The 23,840-nt window shown below is 27.1% G+C and overlaps 2 protein-coding genes across 3 annotated transcripts in view; both read left to right on the plus strand.

Moving 5' to 3' along the window:
* The first annotated feature begins 441 nt into the window (after positions 1 to 441).
* Positions 442 to 10,484, plus strand: LOC130892595 (uncharacterized). 2 transcript variants are annotated; one of them, XM_057798070.1, is made up of 5 exons: positions 442 to 720; positions 777 to 1,004; positions 4,974 to 5,171; positions 5,229 to 5,582; positions 10,140 to 10,484. In XM_057798070.1, the coding sequence occupies exons 1-5, from the start codon at positions 498 to 500 to the stop codon at positions 10,433 to 10,435; spliced, it is 1,299 nt and encodes a 432-aa protein (XP_057654053.1). In that variant the 5' UTR covers positions 442 to 497; the 3' UTR covers positions 10,436 to 10,484. The 2 variants fall into 2 exon arrangements, with proteins under 2 accessions (XP_057654053.1, XP_057654054.1); XM_057798071.1 differs by having other exon boundaries at positions 5,241 to 5,582.
* Positions 10,485 to 21,362: 10,878 nt separating this feature from the next.
* Positions 21,363 to 23,840, plus strand: part of LOC130893243 (CUGBP Elav-like family member 2) — a 208,061-nt gene continuing 205,583 nt past the window's right edge. Inside the window, exon 1 of the mRNA XM_057799178.1 lies at positions 21,363 to 21,566. The gene's annotated coding sequence lies outside the window, so the exon portion shown is untranslated. The remainder of the gene's footprint in view (positions 21,567 to 23,840) is intronic.

Below are 23,840 nucleotides of genomic sequence, written 5' to 3' on the forward strand. Positions count from 1 at the left end.
TAAAAAAGAATTTTTCGATATCTCGTTTCATTTTCGAGATATCGATACTTGAAGTCGTAACCTAACCGATAAATAAACAAAAAAAATTAGTGAAACAAACAATGTGATATGCCATTTTGTATAAATTACCCAAAATAAAAAAGAATTTTTCGATATCTCGTTTCATTTTCGAGATATCGATACTCCTAACCTAACCTAACTTTTTTTCAGTTAAATTACAAGATTCGTATTGAATTTAAAGTGATAAAATCTTAATTATAAACGAAGTATTAAATTCGAATCTGAAACTAACGTTCGGTTGTGACTTCAAGTATCGATATCTCGAAAATGAATCGAGATATCGAAAATATTTCATTCGATTTCGTTTCATTTTGACCACGGAAATCGTACTCTCCTCACCATATGACAATTATGTTATTACAAATATGTGATATTCGATTAAATGTCATTAATTGACATTGATCGAGAATAATTAAACACGTCGATCCTGTAGAAAAATGTCGGATTCTAATTTATCTAAATCAAGTTCCGGAAGTACCCATCCCAGAACATCCGTTAACATAAAAACGTCCCCGGTATCAAATAAATCCCGAGATCATCTCGAAAAACATTCAAAAACAAGTATCACTGATCAAGAAATCAAAGATTCGAGTAAAACAACTTTGAAGGAAGATCTAATCGACGTAACCCCCTTGGAAGAGACAGAAGATGAAAAACCGCGTAAGTCGATAACGCCAAAATCAAATGTGACGCGTAATTTCGTTATTTACTTGAAGGTACGATTTCGGATCTAATCGGACCTCCGAAACACGAAAGTCTTGGTGAGTTCCATAGAAGAACCTTGAAGAACGAAGATCTATTTTCTACCGTGGTAACAGTAGGGAGCTATGATAAGCTAGTGGAGGTTAAAAAAGAGGTTCCTTCTATTTTGGTAACCGGATTTGGTATGAGGAATTTAACATCTCTACAGAACGCTTTGGAGGAAGAAAATAAAAGGATTAAAGGTAAAAAAATACACAAGACCAATTAACTACGGTCCAAATTTCCTCAGGATCATAACTGAGCTCTCCATTGACCAAATTCCGATCCCCATTCGAAAGGATTTGAAGATCTGTCTTGTACAACCGTAAAAAATCTTCAGGAATCGTTTTCGTTCGAATAATTCGAGCAACGTATCTTTTTTTATCGGAAACAACAAAGTTTTCTTTTAAATTCATCAATCTAGTAAAGGAATTACCTGTTGAAACATGTCTATCCTCCTCATCTTTCACGTCATTGTTGCTGGTAATGACTTTTTGATTCGAGTAATTGGTTGCATCGATCTTTTCCACAAGGACCCATAAACTACTGTCCAAATTTCTTCAGGTCCCACTTCCAGGGTTATAACGACAAGACTTAGCTCTCCGTTGTCCAATTTTTTGACGTACTTGCGCACGTTGTATCGCGTCCCTTGGAGGAAGGGAAAATACTTCGATATTCAGTATTCTTCTGTTATGATGGACATTTGATTGTTAGATCAGCATCAGCTACATAGTTTTGATACATCGAATGCTTTCAATTTCTCCCAGCGGAGATTGAGCTTATATTTTTATCATTCATACCATCGAAATGATTGTCAGCCCCTTAGAACCATCCTTGAGCATTCTAAGCGATATTAAAGCTTCCTGGTTTCTCTTTAACCCTGTCGATTTTGATCTAAGGCAAAGGACTAATAGTCTGGCGTGTATTTTGGAAAAGATGACCCCAATTATCTGCCCTATCCATTCTAATTCGGATAATTATGCTTTTTGTATGATTTTTCATTATTTTTATAGATTTTGTTCATTTTTTAGGAACAAATCTCATTTTTGAAGTTGTTTTAATAATTTTAATTACTCTTATTTAAGATATATCTTTCCCTATACACCCTGTATACTATTTTATGTTAAAATACCTAAATCTTTAAATTTGGGCGTAGAATTTCGAAAAAAGCTCCGTTTTCAACTAAACTGATATTAAAAATTACGAAAATGTAATCAAAAATTTGATTCTAGGTTATATACAGGTAGTTTCGATATTATTTAAAATTCTAATTCGTATAATTATACTTCTTGTATAATTTTTAAACATTTTTGTATGATTTTGTTCATCAATTTTCATTTTTTCGAAACAAATTTCATTTTTGGAGTTGTTTTCATAATTTTGATTGGTCTTATTCAAGATATATCTTTCCTTATACCCCTTGTATACTATTTTATGTTAAAATATCGAAATAACTTTAAATTTGGTCGTAGAATTTCGAAAAAAACTCCCTTTCCTACTAAACTGATATCAAAAATTACGAAAACGTAATCAGAATTTTGATTCTAGGTTATATACAGGTAGTTTCAAAATTATTTAAAATTTTAATTCGTATAATTATACTTCTTGTATAATTTTTAATCATTTTTGTATGATTTTGTTCATCAATTTTCATTTTTTCGAAACAAATTTCATTTTTGGAGTTGTTTTCATAATTTTGATTGGTCTTTTTCAAGATATATCTTTCCTTATACCCCTTGTATACTATTTTATGTTAAAATATCGAAATAACTTTAAATTTGGTCGTAGAATTTCGGAAAAAACTCCCTCTCCTACCAAACTGATATCAAAAATTACGAAAACGTAATCAGAATTTTGATTCTAGGTTATATACAGGTAGTTTCAAAATTATTTAAAATTTTAATTCGTATAATTATACTTCTTGTATAATTTTTAATCATTTTTGTATGATTTTGTTCATCAATTTTCATTTTTTCGAAACAAATTTCATTTTTGGAGTTGTTTTCATAATTTTGATTGGTCTTATTCAAGATATATCTTTCCTTATACCCCTTGTATACTATTTTATGTTAAAATATCGAAATAACTTTAAATTTGGTCGTAGAATTTCGGAAAAAACTCCCTTTCCTACCAAACTGATATCAAAAATTACGAAAACGTAATCAGAATTTTGATTCTAGGTTATATACAGGTAGTTTCAAAATTATTTAAAATTTTAATTCGTATAATTATACTTCTTGTATAATTTTTAATCATTTTTGTATGATTTTGTTCATCAATTTTCATTTTTTCGAAACAAATTTCATTTTTGGAGTTGTTTTCATAATTTTGATTGGTCTTATTCAAGATATATCTTTCCTTATACCCCTTGTATACTATTTTATGTTAAAATATCGAAATAACTTTAAATTTGGTCGTAGAATTTCGGAAAAAACTCCCTTTCCTACCAAACTGATATCAAAAATTACGAAAACGTAATCAGAATTTTGATTCTAGGTTATATACAGGTAGTTTCAAAATTATTTAAAATTTTAATTCGAATAATTATACTTCTTGTATAATTTTTAATCATTTTTGTATGATTTTGTTCATCAATTTTCATATTTTAGAAACAAATTCCATTTTTTAAGTTGTTTTCATAATTTTAATTGCTCTTATTCAAGATATATCTTTCCCTATACCCCCTGTATACTATTTGATTCTAAAATACCGAAATCTTTAAATTTGGTCGTAGAATTTCGAAAAAAACTCCCTTACCCACTAAACTGATATCAAAAATTACGAAAACGTAATCAAAATTTTGATTCTAGGTTATATACAGGTAGTTTCAAAATTATTTAAAATTCTAATTCGGATAATTATGCTTCTTGTACAATTTTTCATTATTTTTGTATGATTTTGTTCATCAATTTTCATTTTTTAGAAACAAATCTCATTTTTGAAGCTGTTTTAATAATTTTTATTGCTCTTATTTAAGATATATCTTTCTATATACCCCCTGTATACTATTTTATTCTAAAATACTGAAATCTTTAAATTTGGTCGTAAAATTTCGGAAAAAACTCCCTTTCCTACTAAACTGATATCAAAAATTACGAAAACGTAATCAGAATTTTGATTCTAGGTTATATACAGGTAGTTTCAAAATTATTTAAAATTTTAATTCGTATAATTATACTTCTTGTACAATTTTTCATTATTTTTGTATGATTTTGTTCATCAATTTTCATTTTTTAGAAACAAATCTCATTTTTGGAGTTGTTTTCATAATTTTGATTGCTCTTATTCAACATATATTCTTTCCTTATACCCCCTGTATACTATTTTATGTTAAAATACCGAAATCTTTAAATTTGGTCGTAGAATTTCGGAAAAAACTCCCTTTCTTACTAAACTGATATCAAAAATTACGAAAACGTAATCAAAATTTTGATTCTGGGTTATATACAGGTAGTTTCAAAATTATTTAAAATTTTAATTGGGATATTTTTGTTACTTATATAACTTTTAATCATTTTTGTACGATTTTGTTTATCAATCTTTCTTTTTTTTAGAACCAATTCTCATTTTCGATGTTTTTTTTATAGATTATTCATAAATAAAATTCAATTATGTTATAATCGCATCGTTTTTTCATACGAGGGTGGTTCGAATATAAACCGGAATTGTATGTTAAGACGCGTGGGGATGATTCGAACCGCGAAATCTCGCTTTTTAATGTCTTTATGGCCTTGAGAGAAAAGGATAATGTAAATTCCGCGTAAATTCATCTTAACCAATACGGAAACAGCGATAAATCAAATTCGTTTCTGTTTCATACACTTTCAAGTCTAATAAACTCAACAATAAACATCAATTTTGAAGTTCCATCATGACAATCGGAATTTTTACTAGAAAAAACAGTTATTTCAATATTTTTTATGCATTTCCTCACCTCATGTACCCGTAGGTGTAATTGAGGGTTTTTATTACTAACGCTACGATCAAAATCTGCATCAGAACGCGGCGCGTCGGTAACAGAGCCCGTTTTTAAGAATTTCTAGTATTACACATAAAGTTAGATCAAAACGCGGTAATTACCTGCCCTATCTGATTATATTTATAGTGTTTTTATATATTTTAATTCAAGATATGTCTCTAATCAATGTTTTTTTTCTCAATTTTCTATCCAGAATTGTATCAACGTCAACAAAAACTTCGACAAACCGACACGAAGCTCGATGTGTCGACGAAGACTCCTTCTCGTATTGTATCGAAATCCAGTATTTCCACCACGGAATCTTCGAAAACTAGAATCAAAACTAGTACGGAAACACTAACAGATAAAACGGATATCGTCCCAAATAAATTTAATCTACAATATTTGATGGGTGAGTATATATACAGTGTGTAGAAGTTAAAAGGAACAAATCTATTTCTTTATTGAGGTATTCATCAAGAATGCGAAGAAGAAGACGAATTCGTGGAAACGGAAAAGGAAACGGGCGTCGAAAAGAAGGATTCCTTCGTTTATAGTAATTCGACGACTATGAGAAAAGCTCAACATTATCTGAGAGTACACAGAATATTCGATTTTTTTCAATTCATTATAGCACAACTTCTGGGAGCGGCTCCTGACAATCCGATTTATTTCATTCTAGAATTGTTGAACAAATGTTTGTTGTACAGATCGGGCGCCGGTCCTCCGCCTTTATTATACGAAGTTACGCATATAGCGCAACTGTTCAACCTGATGGATAGAATGGGCACCGGTTTCATAGACATGGAACAGTATAAACAAGGTATAGATTCAGTTACGAGGGGTGCCGCTTGAGTTTCGAGACAAAAACGTATCAGTCGCTTCTCCAGGTCTTCAGGAGAAATTATTGGGTGTTAAATAAGGCGGATGAACCATCATATCGATGTTTCGATTGTTTATAAACGTTTTTGTTTGAAATTATGTTTGAGAGTTCGCCGCGATTGGTTTCTTTCGAATACTTCGAGTAAACAAATGTTGGTTTGATATTCAGAATTTGCCGTTCTACGTTTAATGGAATGATTTTTGTACGATTTTTTTTATCAATTTTCATTTTTTAGAAACGAATCCCTATATCCTCTATACCCCCTGTATACTATATCATGTTAAAATATCGAAATCTTTAAATTTGGTCGTAGAATTTAGGAAAAAACTCCCTTTCCTACTAAACTGATATCAAAAATCACGAAAACGCAATCAAAATTTTGATTCTAGGTTATATACAGGTAGTTTCAATAATATTTAAAATTCTAATTTGGATAATTATACTTCTTGTATAATTTTTCATCATTTTTGTATGATTTTGTTCATCAATTTTCATATTTTAGAAACAAATCTTATTTTTGAAGTTTATTTCATAATTTTGATTGCTCTTATTCAAGATATATCTTTCTCTATATCCCCTGTATACTATTTTATGTTGAAATACCGAAATCTTTAAATTTGGTCGTAGAATTTCGGAAAAAACTCCCTTTCCTACTAAACTGATATCAAAAATTACGAAAACGCAATCAAAATTTTGATTCTAGGTTATATACAGGTAGTTTCAATATTATTTAAAATTCTAATTTAGATAATTATTCTTCGTGTATAATTTTTCATCATTTTTGTATGATTTTGTTTATCAATTTCCATTTTTTAGAAACAAATTTCATTTTTTAAGTGGTTTTCATAATTTTGATTGCTCTTATTCTAAATATATCTTTCCCTATACCCCCTGTATAATATATCATGTTAAAATACCGAAATCTTTAAATTTGGTCGTAGAATTTCGAAAAAAACTCCCTTTCTAACTAAACTTATATCAAAAATTACGAAAACGTAATCAAAATTTTGATTCTGGGTTATATACAGGTAGTTTCAAAATTATTTAAAATTCTAATTCGGACAATTATACTTCTTGTATAATTTTTCATCATTTTTGTACGATTTTCTTCATCAATTTTCATTTTTTAGAAACAAATTTCATTTTTTAAGTGGTTTTCATAATTTTGATTGCTCTTATTCTAAATATATCTTTCCCTATACCCCCTGTATAATATATCATATTAAAATACCGAAATCTTTAAATTTGGTCGTAGAATTTCGAAAAAAACTCCCTTTCTAACTAAACTTATATCAAAAATTACGAAAACGTAATCAAAATTTTGATTCCAGGTTATATAGAGGTAGTTTGAAAATTATTTGACATTCTTATACAGATAATTATGTTTCTTGTATTATTTTTCATCATTTTTGTATGATTTTGTTTATCAATTTCCATTTTTTAGAAACAAATTTCATTTTTTAAGTGGTTTTCATAATTTTGATTGCTCTTATTCTAAATATATCTTTCCCTATACCCCCTGTATAATATATCATGTTAAAATACCGAAATCTTTAAATTTGGTCGTAGAATTTCGAAAAAAACTCCCTTTCCAACTGAACTGATATCAAAAATTACGAAAACGTAATCAAAATTTTGATTCCAGGTTATATAGAGGTAGTTTGAAAATTATTTGACATTCTTATACAGATAATTATGTTTCTTGTATTATTTTTCATCATTTTTGTATGATTTTGTTTATCAATTTCCATTTTTTAGAAACAAATTTCATTTTTTAAGTGGTTTTCATAATTTTGATTGCTCTTATTCTAAATATATCTTTCCCTATACCCCCTGTATAATATATCATGTTAAAATACCGAAATCTTTAAATTTGGTCGTAGAATTTCGAAAAAAACTCCCTTTCTAACTAAACTTATATCAAAAATTACGAAAACGTAATCAAAATTTTGATTCTGGGTTATATACAGGTAGTTTCAAAATTATTTAAAATTCTAATTCGGACAATTATACTTCTTGTATAATTTTTCATCATTTTTGTACGATTTTCTTCATCAATTTTCATTTTTTAGAAACAAATTTCATTTTTTAAGTGGTTTTCATAATTTTGATTGCTCTTATTCTAAATATATCTTTCCCTATACCCCCTGTATAATATATCATATTAAAATACCGAAATCTTTAAATTTGGTCGTAGAATTTCGAAAAAAACTCCCTTTCTAACTAAACTTATATCAAAAATTACGAAAACGTAATCAAAATTTTGATTCCAGGTTATATAGAGGTAGTTTGAAAATTATTTGACATTCTTATACAGATAATTATGTTTCTTGTATTATTTTTCATCATTTTTGTATGATTTTGTTTATCAATTTCCATTTTTTAGAAACAAATTAGATTTTTTAAGTGGTTTTCATAATTTTGATTGCTCTTATTCTAAATATATCTTTCCCTATACCCCCTGTTATAATATATCATGTTAAAATACCGAAATCTTTAAATTTGGTCGTAGAATTTCGAAAAAAACTCCCTTTCTAACTAAACTTATATCAAAAATTACGAAAACGTAATCAAAATTTTGATTCCAGGTTATATAGAGGTAGTTTGAAAATTATTTGACATTCTTATACAGATAATTATGTTTCTTGTATTATTTTTCATCATTTTTGTATGATTTTGTTTATCAATTTCCATTTTTTAGAAACAAATTTCATTTTTTAAGTGGTTTTCATAATTTTGATTGCTCTTATTCTAAATATATCTTTCCCTATACCCCCTGTATAATATATCATGTTAAAATACCGAAATCTTTAAATTTGGTCGTAGAATTTCGAAAAAAACTCCCTTTCTAACTAAACTTATATCAAAAATTACGAAAACGTAATCAAAATTTTGATTCCAGGTTATATAGAGGTAGTTTGAAAATTATTTGACATTCTTATACAGATAATTATGTTTCTTGTATTATTTTTCATCATTTTTGTATGATTTTGTTTATCAATTTCCATTTTTTAGAAACAAATTTCATTTTTTAAGTGGTTTTCATAATTTTGATTGCTCTTATTCTAAATATATCTTTCCCTATACCCCCTGTATAATATATCATGTTAAAATACCGAAATCTTTAAATTTGGTCGTAGAATTTCGAAAAAAACTCCCTTTCTAACTAAACTTATATCAAAAATTACGAAAACGTAATCAAAATTTTGATTCCAGGTTATATAGAGGTAGTTTGAAAATTATTTGACATTCTTATACAGATAATTATGTTTCTTGTATTATTTTTCATCATTTTTGTATGATTTTGTTTATCAATTTCCATTTTTTAGAAACAAATTTCATTTTTTAAGTGGTTTTCATAATTTTGATTGCTCTTATTCTAAATATATCTTTCCCTATACCCCCTGTATAATATATCATGTTAAAATACCGAAATCTTTAAATTTGGTCGTAGAATTTCGAAAAAAACTCCCTTTCTAACTAAACTTATATCAAAAATTACGAAAACGTAATCAAAATTTTGATTCCAGGTTATATAGAGGTAGTTTGAAAATTATTTGACATTCTTATACAGATAATTATGTTTCTTGTATTATTTTTCATCATTTTTGTATGATTTTGTTTATCAATTTCCATTTTTTAGAAACAAATTTCATTTTTTAAGTGGTTTTCATAATTTTGATTGCTCTTATTCTAAATATATCTTTCCCTATACCCCCTGTATAATATATCATGTTAAAATACCGAAATCTTTAAATTTGGTCGTAGAATTTCGAAAAAAACTCCCTTTCTAACTAAACTTATATCAAAAATTACGAAAACGTAATCAAAATTTTGATTCCAGGTTATATAGAGGTAGTTTGAAAATTATTTGACATTCTTATACAGATAATTATGTTTCTTGTATTATTTTTCATCATTTTTGTATGATTTTGTTTATCAATTTCCATTTTTTAGAAACAAATTAGATTTTTTAAGTGGTTTTCATAATTTTGATTGCTCTTATTCTAAATATATCTTTCCCTATACCCCCTGTTATAATATATCATGTTAAAATACCGAAATCTTTAAATTTGGTCGTAGAATTTCGAAAAAAACTCCCTTTCTAACTAAACTTATATCAAAAATTACGAAAACGTAATCAAAATTTTGATTCTGGGTTATATACAGGTAGTTTCAATAATATTTAAAATTCTAATTCGGACAATTATACTTCTTGTATAATTTTTCATCATTTTTGTACGATTTTCTTCATCAATTTTCATTTTTTAGAAACAAATTTCATTTTTAAAGTTGTTTTCATAATTTTAATTGGTCAAAACACGATGGTTCGGGATCGTGCTTGATCACCAAAAGCCGAAGTGATCCGATCGGCACACTGACAACGGCAGATTTGACATATTCACATCAATGTTGCCATATCTCAAAACTCAAGTAGCAGCCCTCGCATTTTAACTCAATTTTTCCATTCTAAATATAAAAAAATGCGTATGTTAGGAATGGTGACGTTGGGTATATGCGATTACAACAAAAAACCTTTCAAAACGGAAGAAGGTATCTCCAAAAAAACATTCATCGAGGAAGTATACGAAGCGGAAGTCGCTTTATTCGATGATCTTATAAGAAGGAAATACATCGATAAAAAAGATCGAAAATACACCGATCGACCAATCGATTATTCGATTCAAACGCAAGATTCGAAAACGAGTTATTTCATGCCAAAAGATCTATTCGAAACACTTAAACCTTTGAGTCAGATAAAAGAAGACGTAGAAGGCGAACGTGATGGCTGAAGATTCATTTTTTCCATTAATTATTCGTAAATAAAATACTTCAATACAATTATTTTATAATTGCATCGTTTTTTCATACGAGGGTAATTGAGGTACAGATATCGTTGGTTCAAAACGCGGCGCGTCGGTAACAGAGCCCGTTTTTAAGAATTTCTAATACTATTGAATGATTTGGAAGCGGAAATTCAAACATAGTTTCGTAATCCGTATTTCGTAGCAGACAGGAGGCAAACGCGTTTCCCAGATACTTATTTTACTTTTAACGACACTTTTCTTTCCTAATTGTGGAAGTTTTCCTTTAAAAGAAGGATGTTAATCAAGCTCTTCTATTTAGTAAGAGATCCACTGGTTTTTCTCCTTTATATGTTTGTTTTACATGGAAAAACTTTTATTCCGAAGCTTGTTGTACAGTGCGTTTACGAATTTATCGATTTCGAAATCTCGGCGTTATGTTAATGTGGAGTCTCTAATCAAGCAAACGACAACACGGAAAAGGGTTCATTTAACGTATATCTGACTTCCTACGACAGCAGATAATGAAATAATTCAGCAGTGGAAACAATCGAGAGTCACGGAATATTAAAATCATGTTTTCAGGAAATGTACCTCAATAATTAAAGGACAAAGCGGGGACAATGGAAGGTCTTTTGTACATAATAATGAAATAATACCTCATTCGAAACTGAAGCCGTACGAAAAGGTATTAAGTGTTTTTGTCTTTGTGAATGTTAGTCGGCAGAATTGGAAATATTCTATTCAATTAACGAAAAGAGAAAATGTGGGTGACAAATAATTAAAATTTGAATAATGGATGGAGCTGACGGAACTAAAACATCCTGTACATTTAAATTTGTTGTGGAATTTTTCTTTTCGCACTTAAGTGATTTTCAAAAATACTCAGCCGTCAAATTTTCTTACTAGTTTATATAGAGGTAGTTTGGAAATTATTCGACTTTCTAATTCGGATAAATTAGCTTCTTGTATAAGTTTTAATCATTTTTGTACGATTTTGTTTATCAATTTTCATATTTTAGAAACAAATCTCATTTTTGAGTTTTTTTTTTTATAATTTTAATTGATTTTATTTGAGATATATTCTTTCCTGTACCCCCTGTATACAATTTTATGTTAAAATACCGAAATCTTCAAATTTTATCGTAGAATTTCGGAAAAAACTCCCTTTCCCACTAAACTTATATCAAAAATTACGAAAACGTATTCAAAATTTTGATTCTAGGTTATATACAGGTAGTTTCAAAATTATTTAAAATTCCAATTCGGATAAATTTGCTTCTTGTATAAGTTTTAATCATTTTTGTACGATTTTGTTTATCAATTTTCATTTTTTATTAACAAATTTCATTTTTGAAGTTGTTTTCATAATTTTAATTGATTTTATTTGAGATATATTCTTTCTTGTACCCCCTGTATACTATTTTATGTTAAAATACCGAAATCTTTAAATTTTATCGTAGAATTTCGAAAAAAACTCCTTTTCCAACTAAACTGATATCAAAAATTACGAAAACGTAATCAAAATTTTGATTCTAGGTTATATACAGGTAGTTTCGTAATTATTTAGAATCTTAATTCGGATAATTATGCTTTTTGTATAATTTTTCATTATTCTTGCATAATTTTTTTTCATCAATTTCAATTTTTCAGAAACAACTCTCATTTTCGAAGTTTTTTTAATAATTTTAATTGATATTATTGAAGATATATCTTTCCTTTTACCCCCGGTATACAATTTTATATTAAAATATCAAAATCTTTAAATTTGGTCGTAAAATTTCGAAAAAAACTCCCTTTCCAACTAAACTGATATCAAAAATTACGAAAACGTAATCAAAATTTTGATTCTAGGTTATATACAGGTAGTTTCGTAATTATTTAGAATCTTAATTCGGATAATTATGCTTTTTGTATAATTTTTCATTATTCTTGCATAATTTTTTTTCATCAATTTCAATTTTTCAGAAACAACTCTCATTTTCGAAGTTTTTTTAATAATTTTAATTGATATTATTGAAGATATATCTTTCCTTTTACCCCCGGTATACAATTTTATATTAAAATATCAAAATCTTTAAATTTGGTCGTAAAATTTCGAAAAAAACTCCCTTTCCAACTAAACTGATATCAAAAATTACGAAAACGTAATCAAAATTTTGATTCTAGGTTATATACAGGTAGTTTCGTAATTATTTAGAATCTTAATTCGGATAATTATGCTTTTTGTATAATTTTTCATTATTCTTGCATAATTTTTTTTCATCAATTTCAATTTTTCAGAAACAACTCTCATTTTCGAAGTTTTTTTAATAATTTTAATTGATATTATTGAAGATATATCTTTCCTTTTACCCCCGGTATACAATTTTATATTAAAATATCAAAATCTTTAAATTTGGTCGTAAAATTTCGAAAAAAACTCCCTTTCCAACTAAACTGATATCAAAAATTACGAAAACGTAATCAAAATTTTGATTCTAGGTTATATACAGGTAGTTTCGTAATTATTTAGAATCTTAATTCGGATAATAATGCTTTTTGTATAATTTTTCATTATTCTTGCATAATTTTTTTTCATCAATTTCAATTTTTCAGAAACAACTCTCATTTTCGAAGTTTTTTTAATAATTTTAATTGATATTATTGAAGATATATCTTTCCTTTTACCCCCGGTATACAATTTTATATTAAAATATCAAAATCTTTAAATTTGGTCGTAAAATTTCGAAAAAAACTCCCTTTCCAACTAAACTGATATCAAAAATTACGAAAACGTAATCAAAATTTTGATTCTAGGTTATATACAGGTAGTTTCGTAATTATTTAGAATCTTAATTCGGATAATTATGCTTTTTGTATAATTTTTCATTATTCTTGCATAATTTTTTTTCATCAATTTCAATTTTTCAGAAACAACTCTCATTTTCGAAGTTTTTTTAATAATTTTAATTGATATTATTGAAGATATATCTTTCCTTTTACCCCCGGTATACAATTTTATATTAAAATATCAAAATCTTTAAATTTGGTCGTAAAATTTCGAAAAAAACTCCCTTTCCAACTAAACTGATATCAAAAATTACGAAAACGTAATCAAAATTTTGATTCTAGGTTATATACAGGTAGTTTCGTAATTATTTAGAATCTTAATTCGGATAATAATGCTTTTTGTATAATTTTTCATTATTCTTGCATAATTTTTTTTCATCAATTTCAATTTTTCAGAAACAACTCTCATTTTCGAAGTTTTTTTAATAATTTTAATTGATATTATTGAAGATATATCTTTCCTTTTACCCCCGGTATACAATTTTATATTAAAATATCAAAATCTTTAAATTTGGTCGTAAAATTTCGAAAAAAACTCCCTTTCCAACTAAACTGATATCAAAAATTACGAAAACGTAATCAAAATTTTGATTCTAGGTTATATACAGGTAGTTTCGTAATTATTTAGAATCTTAATTCGGATAATTATGCTTTTTGTATAATTTTTCATTATTCTTGCATAATTTTTTTTCATCAATTTCAATTTTTCAGAAACAACTCTCATTTTCGAAGTTTTTTTAATAATTTTAATTGATATTATTGAAGATATATCTTTCCTTTTACCCCCGGTATACAATTTTATATTAAAATATCAAAATCTTTAAATTTGGTCGTAAAATTTCGAAAAAAACTCCCTTTCCAACTAAACTGATATCAAAAATTACGAAACCTTCAATAAAATTCCCATATTAGCTTATATACAGGTTATTCAAAAATAATTTGAAACTATGAATTAGATAATTCATTTTCTTCAGCAATTTGTTAACATTAGTATGTGATTTTATATCTTATATTTATCATTATACGAAAATTGTGATAGAAAGAAAAAAAAAATATAATTTTTAGAATCTGTTCTTGGATTATATTGAGCAAAATGACGGCGAGCGCAACGACGCATCTGTTCGACGTCGCATTTTCCAAATAACATTTCAATTCAAGCATTTTCGAACATTCAGATTCAGATACAATGATTTCCAGTCAAAAAAATATACAAAACGATTCGTAATTCTCATCTTGATTTGAGATGATTTCCCAGACGCGACTGGTTAGGGAAAACTATGCTTCAGTAGCGTACATCTAAAAAAAACTTTTCGAAAAATTCCACAGGTCGAAAATTAATATTAAATAACAAATTTGTCATTTCATTTCATGAAATATAACGCAAAAACCAATATTTATCTACATCCTGGAAGCTAATATTCCCGTCAAAATGATTTAATTGTTTTAATCCAAGGAATTGTCAAAATTATAAAAAATGGCCACCGTGGGGTAAACAAAATCTTTTGTAATATGTTTCTGTATAGTTCACGAAGTTATTCGATGGATTTTAGACGTTATTATCACCAGTTTTATCGAGAAATGGCTTCTCAAAGAATTTTTGGTTGAGAAAGTGAGAAATTTCGTTCCGGAAACGTGACTTTCACTACTATATATCAAGTATATTGGAAACGTGTGGAAAATAAGCAGGATAATGACTAAAACTCCTAGATCAGCTCCAACTAAAGCTTCGAGATTACTCTCGTACCTTACATCTGCTACTGGGTTATCACAAATCTAAAAAGTATCATAAAACAACGATTGTTTACCCCACGGCCGCCATTTCGACGTGGATCAGCTGTCTTTTTATATAGGCTAATTTATGACGTTTCCTATATCGTAAGATTTATTATAATTAGTGTCAAAAATGAATAAACAAACGAAAATTACTAACAAATTAATTCCGATACTTTTTTTTCTTATATCTTTGTTTTCGTAAGCTTCGGCGGGATGTAAATTAAAAGGAACTAACATTAAGATTAGCTATCTGATTGTAGAACGTGAAACAATCTCATTTGTCCTTGAAGGATACAAATTCCACCGGTAGCTGTCGCTATTTATTCGCAGCTAATTTCATTGCGAATGGTCCATTAAAGTCAACGTGATTAATCGATAGAATTTCCGAATGAATCGCCTTCGTCTCCATACAATTTCTATTAAAGAAAATACAAATAAAAAGTTAGGTTAACTTTCATATTTACTTTTCTGGTTTGATTGTTTTCGAAAACGATGATTTGGTTCTCGGTACGGCCAATTTGAGACCACGCCGCGTTTATATTTTTGTGTGAGGAAGTCCAAAATCTGGCCTACGTTTAAAAATCATATTTGAGTAGATTTAATATGGTAACAGAACGAGGCGAAGCAGACCTAGAAAGAGGAAAATAATTTACTGAACGAAACTGAATAGAATTATTTTCAATGGGTTCGTTGTCTGGCTTCAAAGGAGCTGAGAGTGGACTTGTATATGAATTTACGGAGAGGACGAATTGCATATTATTATAACTACGAACAATATGAATATTTTTTTGTAATTTTCGTTGTTTGGAAAACAATGTAATAGCGGACTGAATTAAATCTAATTTATAAATCTGCTTCTAGTGTGTTTGCAAATAAGTTTGTTTCATTAAAATGTTTATAACATCAGTGGATTATGAGAAAAATCGACAAAAAAATTGATAATTTTGACTTTTATTGCGGTAAAATTAAACATCAAAGTGTACTAACTTTAATATATTCCCGAGCTTTCGAAAACTCATAGATTCGTCGTTTGGAAATTAATTAATAATACGGCCTTTCAAATTTCGTTAATTTTTTTTCTAAAAAGCATCAAATTTTTATATTTTTCATATTATAAATCAAAATATTTTGAATAAATTCACAGTTCAATTTGTTTAATAAGTTTTTTCATCGAAATTTTTACAATATCAGGAAATACTGAGAAAAATCGACAAAAAAATTGATAATTTTGACTTTTATTGCGGTAAAATTAAACATCAAAGTGTACTAACTTTAATATATTCCCGAGCTTTCGAAAACTCATAGATTCGTCGTTTGGAAATTAATTAATAATACGGCCTTTCAAATTTCGTTAATTTTTTTTCTAAAAAGCATCAAATTTTTATATTTTTCATATTATAAATCAAAATATTTTGAATAAATTCACAGTTCAATTTGTTTAATAAGTTTTTTCATCGAAATTTTTATAATGTTAGGAAATACTGAGAAAAATCGACAAAAAAATTGATAATTTTGACTTTTATTGCGGTAAAATTAAACATCAAAGTGTACTAACTTTAATATATTCCCGAGCTTTCGAAAACTCATAGATTCGTCGTTTGGAAATTAATTAATAATACGGCCTTTCAAATTTCGTTAATTTTTTTTCTAAAAAGCATCAAATTTTTATATTTTTCATATTATAAATCAAAATATTTTGAATAAATTCACAGTTTAATTTGTTTAATAAGTTTTTTCATCGAAATTTTTATAATGTTAGGAAATACTGAGAAAAATCGACAAAAAAATTGATAATTTTGACTTTTATTGCGGTAAAATCAAACATCAAAGTGTACTAACTTTAATATATTCCCGAGCTTTCGAAAACTCATAGATTCGTCGTTTGGAAATTAATTAATAATACGGCCTTTCAAATTTCGTTAATTTTTTTTCTAAAAAGCATCAAATTTTTATATTTTTCATATTATAAATCAAAATATTTTGAATAAATTCACAGTTTAATTTGTTTAATAAGTTTTTTCATCGAAATTTTTATAATATCAGGAAATATTGAGGAAAATCGACAAAAAAATTGATAATTTTGACTTTTATTGCGGTAAAATCAAACATCAAAGTGTACTAACTTTAATATATTCCCGAGCTTTCGAAAACTCATAGATTCGTCGTTTGGAAATTAATTAATAATACGGCCTTTCAAATTTCGTTAATTTTTTTTATAAAAAACATCAAATTTTTATATTTTTCATATTATAAAACAAAATATTTTAAATAAATTCACAGTTCAATTTGTTTAATAAGTTTTTCCATCGAAATTTTTATAATATCAGGAAATACTGAGAAAAATCGACAAAAAAATTGATAATTTTGACTTTTATTGCGGTAAAATTAAACATCAAAGTGTACTAACTTTAATATATTCCCGAGCTTTCGAAAACTCATAGATTCGTCGTTTGGAAATTAATTAATAATACGGCCTTTCAAATTTCGTTAATTTTTTTTCTAAAAAGCATCAAATTTTTATATTTTTCATATTATAAATCAAAATATTTTGAATAAATTCACAGTTTAATTTGTTTAATAAGTTTTTTCATCGAAATTTTTATAATGTTAGGAAATACTGAGAAAAATCGACAAAAAAATTGATAATTTTGACTTTTATTGCGGTAAAATTAAACATCAAAGTGTACTAACTTTAATATATTCCCGAGCTTTCGAAAACTCATAGATTCGTCGTTTGGAAATTAATTAATAATACGGCCTTTCAAATTTCGTTAATTTTTTTTCTAAAAAGCATCAAATTTTTATATTTTTCATATTATAAATCAAAATATTTTGAATAAATTCACAGTTTAATTTGTTTAATAAGTTTTTTCATCGAAATTTTTATAATGTTAGGAAATACTGAGAAAAATCGACAAAAAAATTGATAATTTTGACTTTTATTGCGGTAAAATTAAACATCAAAGTGTACTAACTTTAATATATTCCCGAGCTTTCGAAAACTCATAGATTCGTCGTTTGGAAATTAATTAATAATACGGCCTTTCAAATTTCGTTAATTTTTTTTCTAAAAAGCATCAAATTTTTATATTTTTCATATTATAAATCAAAATATTTTGAATAAATTCACAGTTTAATTTGTTTAATAAGTTTTTTCATCGAAATTTTTATAATGTTAGGAAATACTGAGAAAAATCGACAAAAAAATTGATAATTTTGACTTTTATTGCGGTAAAATTAAACATCAAAGTGTACTAACTTTAATATATTCCCGAGCTTTCGAAAACTCATAGATTCGTCGTTTGGAAATTAATTAATAATACGGCCTTTCAAATTTCGTTAATTTTTTTTCTAAAAAGCATCAAATTTTTATATTTTTCATATTATAAATCAAAATATTTTGAATAAATTCACAGTTTAATTTGTTTAATAAGTTTTTTCATCGAAATTTTTATAATGTTAGGAAATACTGAGAAAAATCGACAAAAAAATTGATAATTTTGACTTTTATTGCGGTAAAATTAAACATCAAAGTGTACTAACTTTAATATATTCCCGAGCTTTCGAAAACTCATAGATTCGTCGTTTGGAAATTAATTAATAATACGGCCTTTCAAATTTCGTTAATTTTTTTTCTAAAAAGCATCAAATTTTTATATTTTTCATATTATAAATCAAAATATTTTGAATAAATTCACAGTTTAATTTGTTTAATAAGTTTTTTCATCGAAATTTTTATAATGTTAGGAAATACTGAGAAAAATCGACAAAAAAATTGATAATTTTGACTTTTATTGCGGTAAAATTAAACATCAAAGTGTACTAACTTTAATATATTCCCGAGCTTTCGAAAACTCATAGATTCGTCGTTTGGAAATTAATTAATAATACGGCCTTTCAAATTTCGTTAATTTTTTTTATAAAAAACATCAAATTTTTATATTTTTCATATTATAAATCAAAATATTTTGAATAAATTCACAGTTTAATTTGTTTAATAAGTTTTTTCATCGAAATTTTTATAATATCAGGAAATATTGAGGAAAATCGACAAAAAAATTGATAATTTTGACTTTTATTGCGGTAAAATCAAATATCAAAGTGTACTAACTTTAATATATTCCCGAGCTTTCGAAAACTCATAGATTCGTCGTTTGGAAATTAATTAATAATACGGCCTTTCAAATTTCGTTAATTTTTTTTATAAAAAACATCAAATTTTTATATTTTTCATATTATAAATCAAAATATTTTGAATAAATTCACAGTTTAATTTGTTTAATAAGTTTTTTCATCGAAATTTTTATAATATCAGGAAATATTGAGGAAAATCGACAAAAAAATTGATAATTTTGACTTTTATTGCGGTAAAATCAAATATCAAAGTGTACTAACTTTAATATATTCCCGAGCTTTCGAAAACTCATAGATTCGTCGTTTGGAAATTAATTAATAATACGGCCTTTCAAATTTCGTTAATTTTTTTTATAAAAAACATCAAATTTTTATATTTTTCATATTATAAATCAAAATATTTTGAATAAATTCACAGTTTAATTTGTTTAATAAGTTTTTTCATCGAAATTTTTATAATATCAGGAAATATTGAGGAAAATCGACAAAAAAATTGATAATTTTGACTTTTATTGCGGTAAAATCAAATATCAAAGTGTACTAACTTTAATATATTCCCGAGCTTTCGAAAACTCATAGATTCGTCGTTTGGAAATTAATTAATAATACGGCCTTTCAAATTTCGTTAATTTTTTTTCTAAAAAGCATCAAATTCTTAAATTTTTCATAATAATTCATAATAAATTCACAGTTCAATTTGTTTAATAAGTTTTTTCATCGAAATTTTTACAATATCAGGAAATACTGAGAAAAATCGACAAAAAAATTGATAATTTTGACTTTTATTGCGGTAAAATTAAACATCAAAGTGTACTAACTCTAATATATTCCCGAGCTTTCGAATACTTGTAGATTCGTCGTTTGGAAATCAATTAATAATACGGCCTTTCAAATTTCGTTAATTTTTTTCTAAAAAACATCAAATTCTTCAATTTTTCATATTATAAAACAAAATATTTTGAATAAATTCACAGTTTAATTTGTTTAATAAGTTTTTTCATCGAAATTTTTATAATATCAGGAAATATTGAGGAAAATCGACAAAAAAATTGATAATTTTGACTTTTATTGCGGTAAAATCAAATATCAAAGTGTACTAACTTTAATATATTCCCGAGCTTTCGAAAACTCATAGATTCGTCGTTTGGAAATTAATTAATAATACGGCCTTTCAAATTTCGTTAATTTTTTTTCTAAAAAGCATCAAATTCTTAAATTTTTCATAATAATTCATAATAAATTCACAGTTCAATTTGTTTAATAAGTTTTTTCATCGAAATTTTTACAATATCAGGAAATACTGAGAAAAATCGACAAAAAAATTGATAATTTTGACTTTTATTGCGGTAAAATTAAACATCAAAGTGTACTAACTCTAATATATTCCCGAGCTTTCGAATACTTGTAGATTCGTCGTTTGGAAATCAATTAATAATACGGCCTTTCAAATTTCGTTAATTTTTTTCTAAAAAACATCAAATTCTTCAATTTTTCATATTATAAAACAAAATATTTTGAATAAATTCACAGTTCAATTTGTCCACAAATAAGTTTTTCTTTTAAAATGTGTTTATAACATTAATAAACACTGAGAAAACAAACTGCGCACACAAAATTGACTAAAAATATAAGAAATTATCAATTTTGACTTGTGGAAACTTGACAACAATGTCCACACATTCAATAATTAACTTTTTCTTCCAGAATTTTCACACACATTCACGTTTTTCCTAATCAAATTCCGTATCCCTATGAACGTCAATATTTGAGCTCAAAAATATAATTTTTTGAGTTTTTTTGCAGGTTTGCTTTCCACGTTTTCACCACTAATCACTTAATTTGGTCCCTCAACATATCAACATCACTTTTTTGATCTTTTCTGTATTCAGTCTAAGTGTTATTATTCTTGGTCAGTTTACACTGATGGTGAGCGATTTACAGTGTTGCCAGCTCTTCTTTGTTTCATGAAATCTACTTTCTAATGAATAAGCGACAGTTTTCCATAGAAATTACCGAGTTTTTAGTGTCAATTCAATTAAACTGTAGCGAAATCGAAAGCAACGTTCAATTTGTTTTACAATTATCTTGTTACGGACCTGTAATCTTTGCTCGTTTTTATCAGTACGGTATAGTAAACATTTGCCCTGTATCCAGATAACACTCGAAGAAATACCAACGTCGGAATAAGCTTGCTTAACATCTTCAGATATTTTGTGTGACTTTTATCGGTGGCCTCGTGTTTTATCTAGTTCATATTTTTTATGTGCTTCTTTGTGTTTGTTTTTGAGCATTTTATATGTTAGTGATTGTCTTTTTTGTATTGCCCATGTGTCCGTCTTGATTTTGTGTTGCTTTTGTGCTATTAGAAAAAAAATATAAGGTTAGTGTAAACACCCCATCTATACGTTATTTTATTAAACAAAACGTACTTCGGAAATGTTTCGTTTAAAACCTAAATCATCGAATTTCGTTAGTTTCAAATTGAATAGAGTTTGAACCAAAAAAAAAAATAAACAGTTCACTGATCTCTGAACGTCAAAAAAAAACAAGCGATGTTGCCATATTGCTTTTTAAATCGTCTTCTAAGTCAAATTCAGAATCCGTAAAATCATTTTCGGATGAATTAAAACTATTAATTTCATTCAAAAAACTATATTTTCGAAAAAAAAATTCAATTCTCAAAATGATTTCGATTATACGAGGTCTGGTTATTAAATAACGAGACTGGACGTCTAGAGGGCGTCCTAGACGGGTGGGGTAAAAAAAAATCATTTTCGGATGAATTAAAACTATTAATTTCATTCAAAAAACTATATTTTCGAAAAAAAAATTCAATTCTCGAAATGATTTCGATTATACGAGGTCTGGTTATTAAATAACGAGACTGGACGTCTAGAGGGCGTCCTAGACGGGTGGGGTAAAAAAAAATCATTTTCGGATGAATTAAAACTATTAATTTCATTCAAAAAACTATATTTTCGAAAAAAAAATTCAATTCTCAAAATGATTTCGATTATACGAGGTCTGGTTATTAAATAACGAGACTGGACGTCTAGAGGGCGTCCTAGACGGGTGGGGTAAAAAAAATCATTTTCGGATGAATTAAAACTATTAATTTCATTCAAAAAACTATATTTTCGAAAAAAAAATTCAATTCTCAAAATGATTTCGATTATACGAGGTCTGGTTATTAAATAACGAGACTGGACGTCTAGAGGGCGTCCTAGACGGGTGGGGTAAAAAAAATCATTTTCGGATGAATTAAAACTATTAATTTCATTCAAAAAACTATATTTTCGAAAAAAAAATTCAATTCTCGAAATGATTTCGATTATACGAGGTCTGGTTATTAAATAACGAGACTGGACGTCTAGAGGGCGTCCTAGACGGGTGGGGTAAAAAAAAATCATTTTCGGATGAATTAAAACTATTAATTTCATTCAAAAAACTATATTTTCGAAAAAAAAATTCAATTCTCGAAATGATTTCGATTATACGAGGTCTGGTTATTAAATAACGAGACTGGACGTCTAGAGGGCGTCCTAGACGGGTGGGGTAAAAAAAAATCATTTTCGGATGAATTAAAACTATTAATTTCATTCAAAAAACTATATTTTCGAAAAAAAAATTCAATTCTCGAAATGATTTCGATTATACGAGGTCTGGTTATTAAATAACGAGACTGGACGTCTAGAGGGCGTCCTAGACGGGTGGGGTAAAAAAAAATCATTTTCGGATGAATTAAAACTATTAATTTCCTTAAAAAAACTATATTTTCGAAAAAAAAATTCAATTCTCGAAATGATTTCGATTATACGAGGTCTGGTTATTAAATAACGAGACTGGACGTCTAGAGGGCGTCCTAGACGGGTGGGGTAAAAAAAAATCATTTTCGGATGAATTAAAACTATTAATTTCCTTCAAAAAACTATATTTTCGAAAAAAAAATTCAATTCTCGAAATGATTTCGATTATACGAGGTCTGGTTATTAAATAACGAGACTGGACGTCTAGAGGGCGTCCTAGACGGGTGGGGTAAAAAAAAATCATTTTCGGATGAATTAAAACTATTAATTTCCTTCAAAAAACTATATTTTCGAAAAAAAAATTCAATTCTCGAAATGATTTCGATTATACGAGGTCTGGTTATTAAATAACGAGACTGGACGTCTAGAGGGCGTCCTAGACGGGTGGGGTAAAAAAAAATCATTTTCGGTTGAATTAAAACTATTAATTTCATTCAAAAAACTATATTTTCGAAAAAAAAATTCAATTCTCGAAATGATTTCGATTATACGAGGTCTGGTTATTAAATAACGAGACTGGACGTCTAGAGGGCGTCCTAGACGGGTGGGGTAAAAAAAAATCATTTTCGGATGAATTAAAACTATTAATTTCCTTAAAAAAACTATATTTTCGAAAAAAAAAATTCAATTCTCGAAATGATTTCGATTATACAAGGTCTGGTTATTAAATAACGAGACTGGACGTCTAGAGGGCGTCCTAGACGGGTGGGGTAAAAAAAAATCATTTTCGGATGAATTAAAACTATTAATTTCCTTAAAAAAACTATATTTTCGAAAAAAAAATTCAATTCTCGAAATGATTTCGATTATACGAGGTCTGGTTATTAAATAACGAGACTGGACGTCTA

The sequence above is a fragment of the Diorhabda carinulata genome, chromosome 4 (assembly GCF_026250575.1).
Source record: "Diorhabda carinulata isolate Delta chromosome 4, icDioCari1.1, whole genome shotgun sequence".
Taxonomy (NCBI): Eukaryota; Metazoa; Arthropoda; class Insecta; order Coleoptera; family Chrysomelidae; genus Diorhabda; species Diorhabda carinulata.

What these genes read in the sequence shown, in the direction of transcription:
- LOC130892595 (XM_057798070.1), top strand. Translation starts at nt 498, where the DNA reads ATGTCGGATTCTAATTTATCTAAATCAAGTTCCGGAAGTACCCATCCC. An exon ending in AGAAAATAAAAGGATTAAAG is followed by an intron (nt 1,005 to 4,973) that starts GTAAAAAAATAC and finishes TTTTCTATCCAG; the next exon opens with AATTGTATCAACGTCAACAA. An exon ending in TAATCTACAATATTTGATGG is followed by an intron (nt 5,172 to 5,228) that starts GTGAGTATATAT and finishes TTCTTTATTGAG; the next exon opens with GTATTCATCAAGAATGCGAA.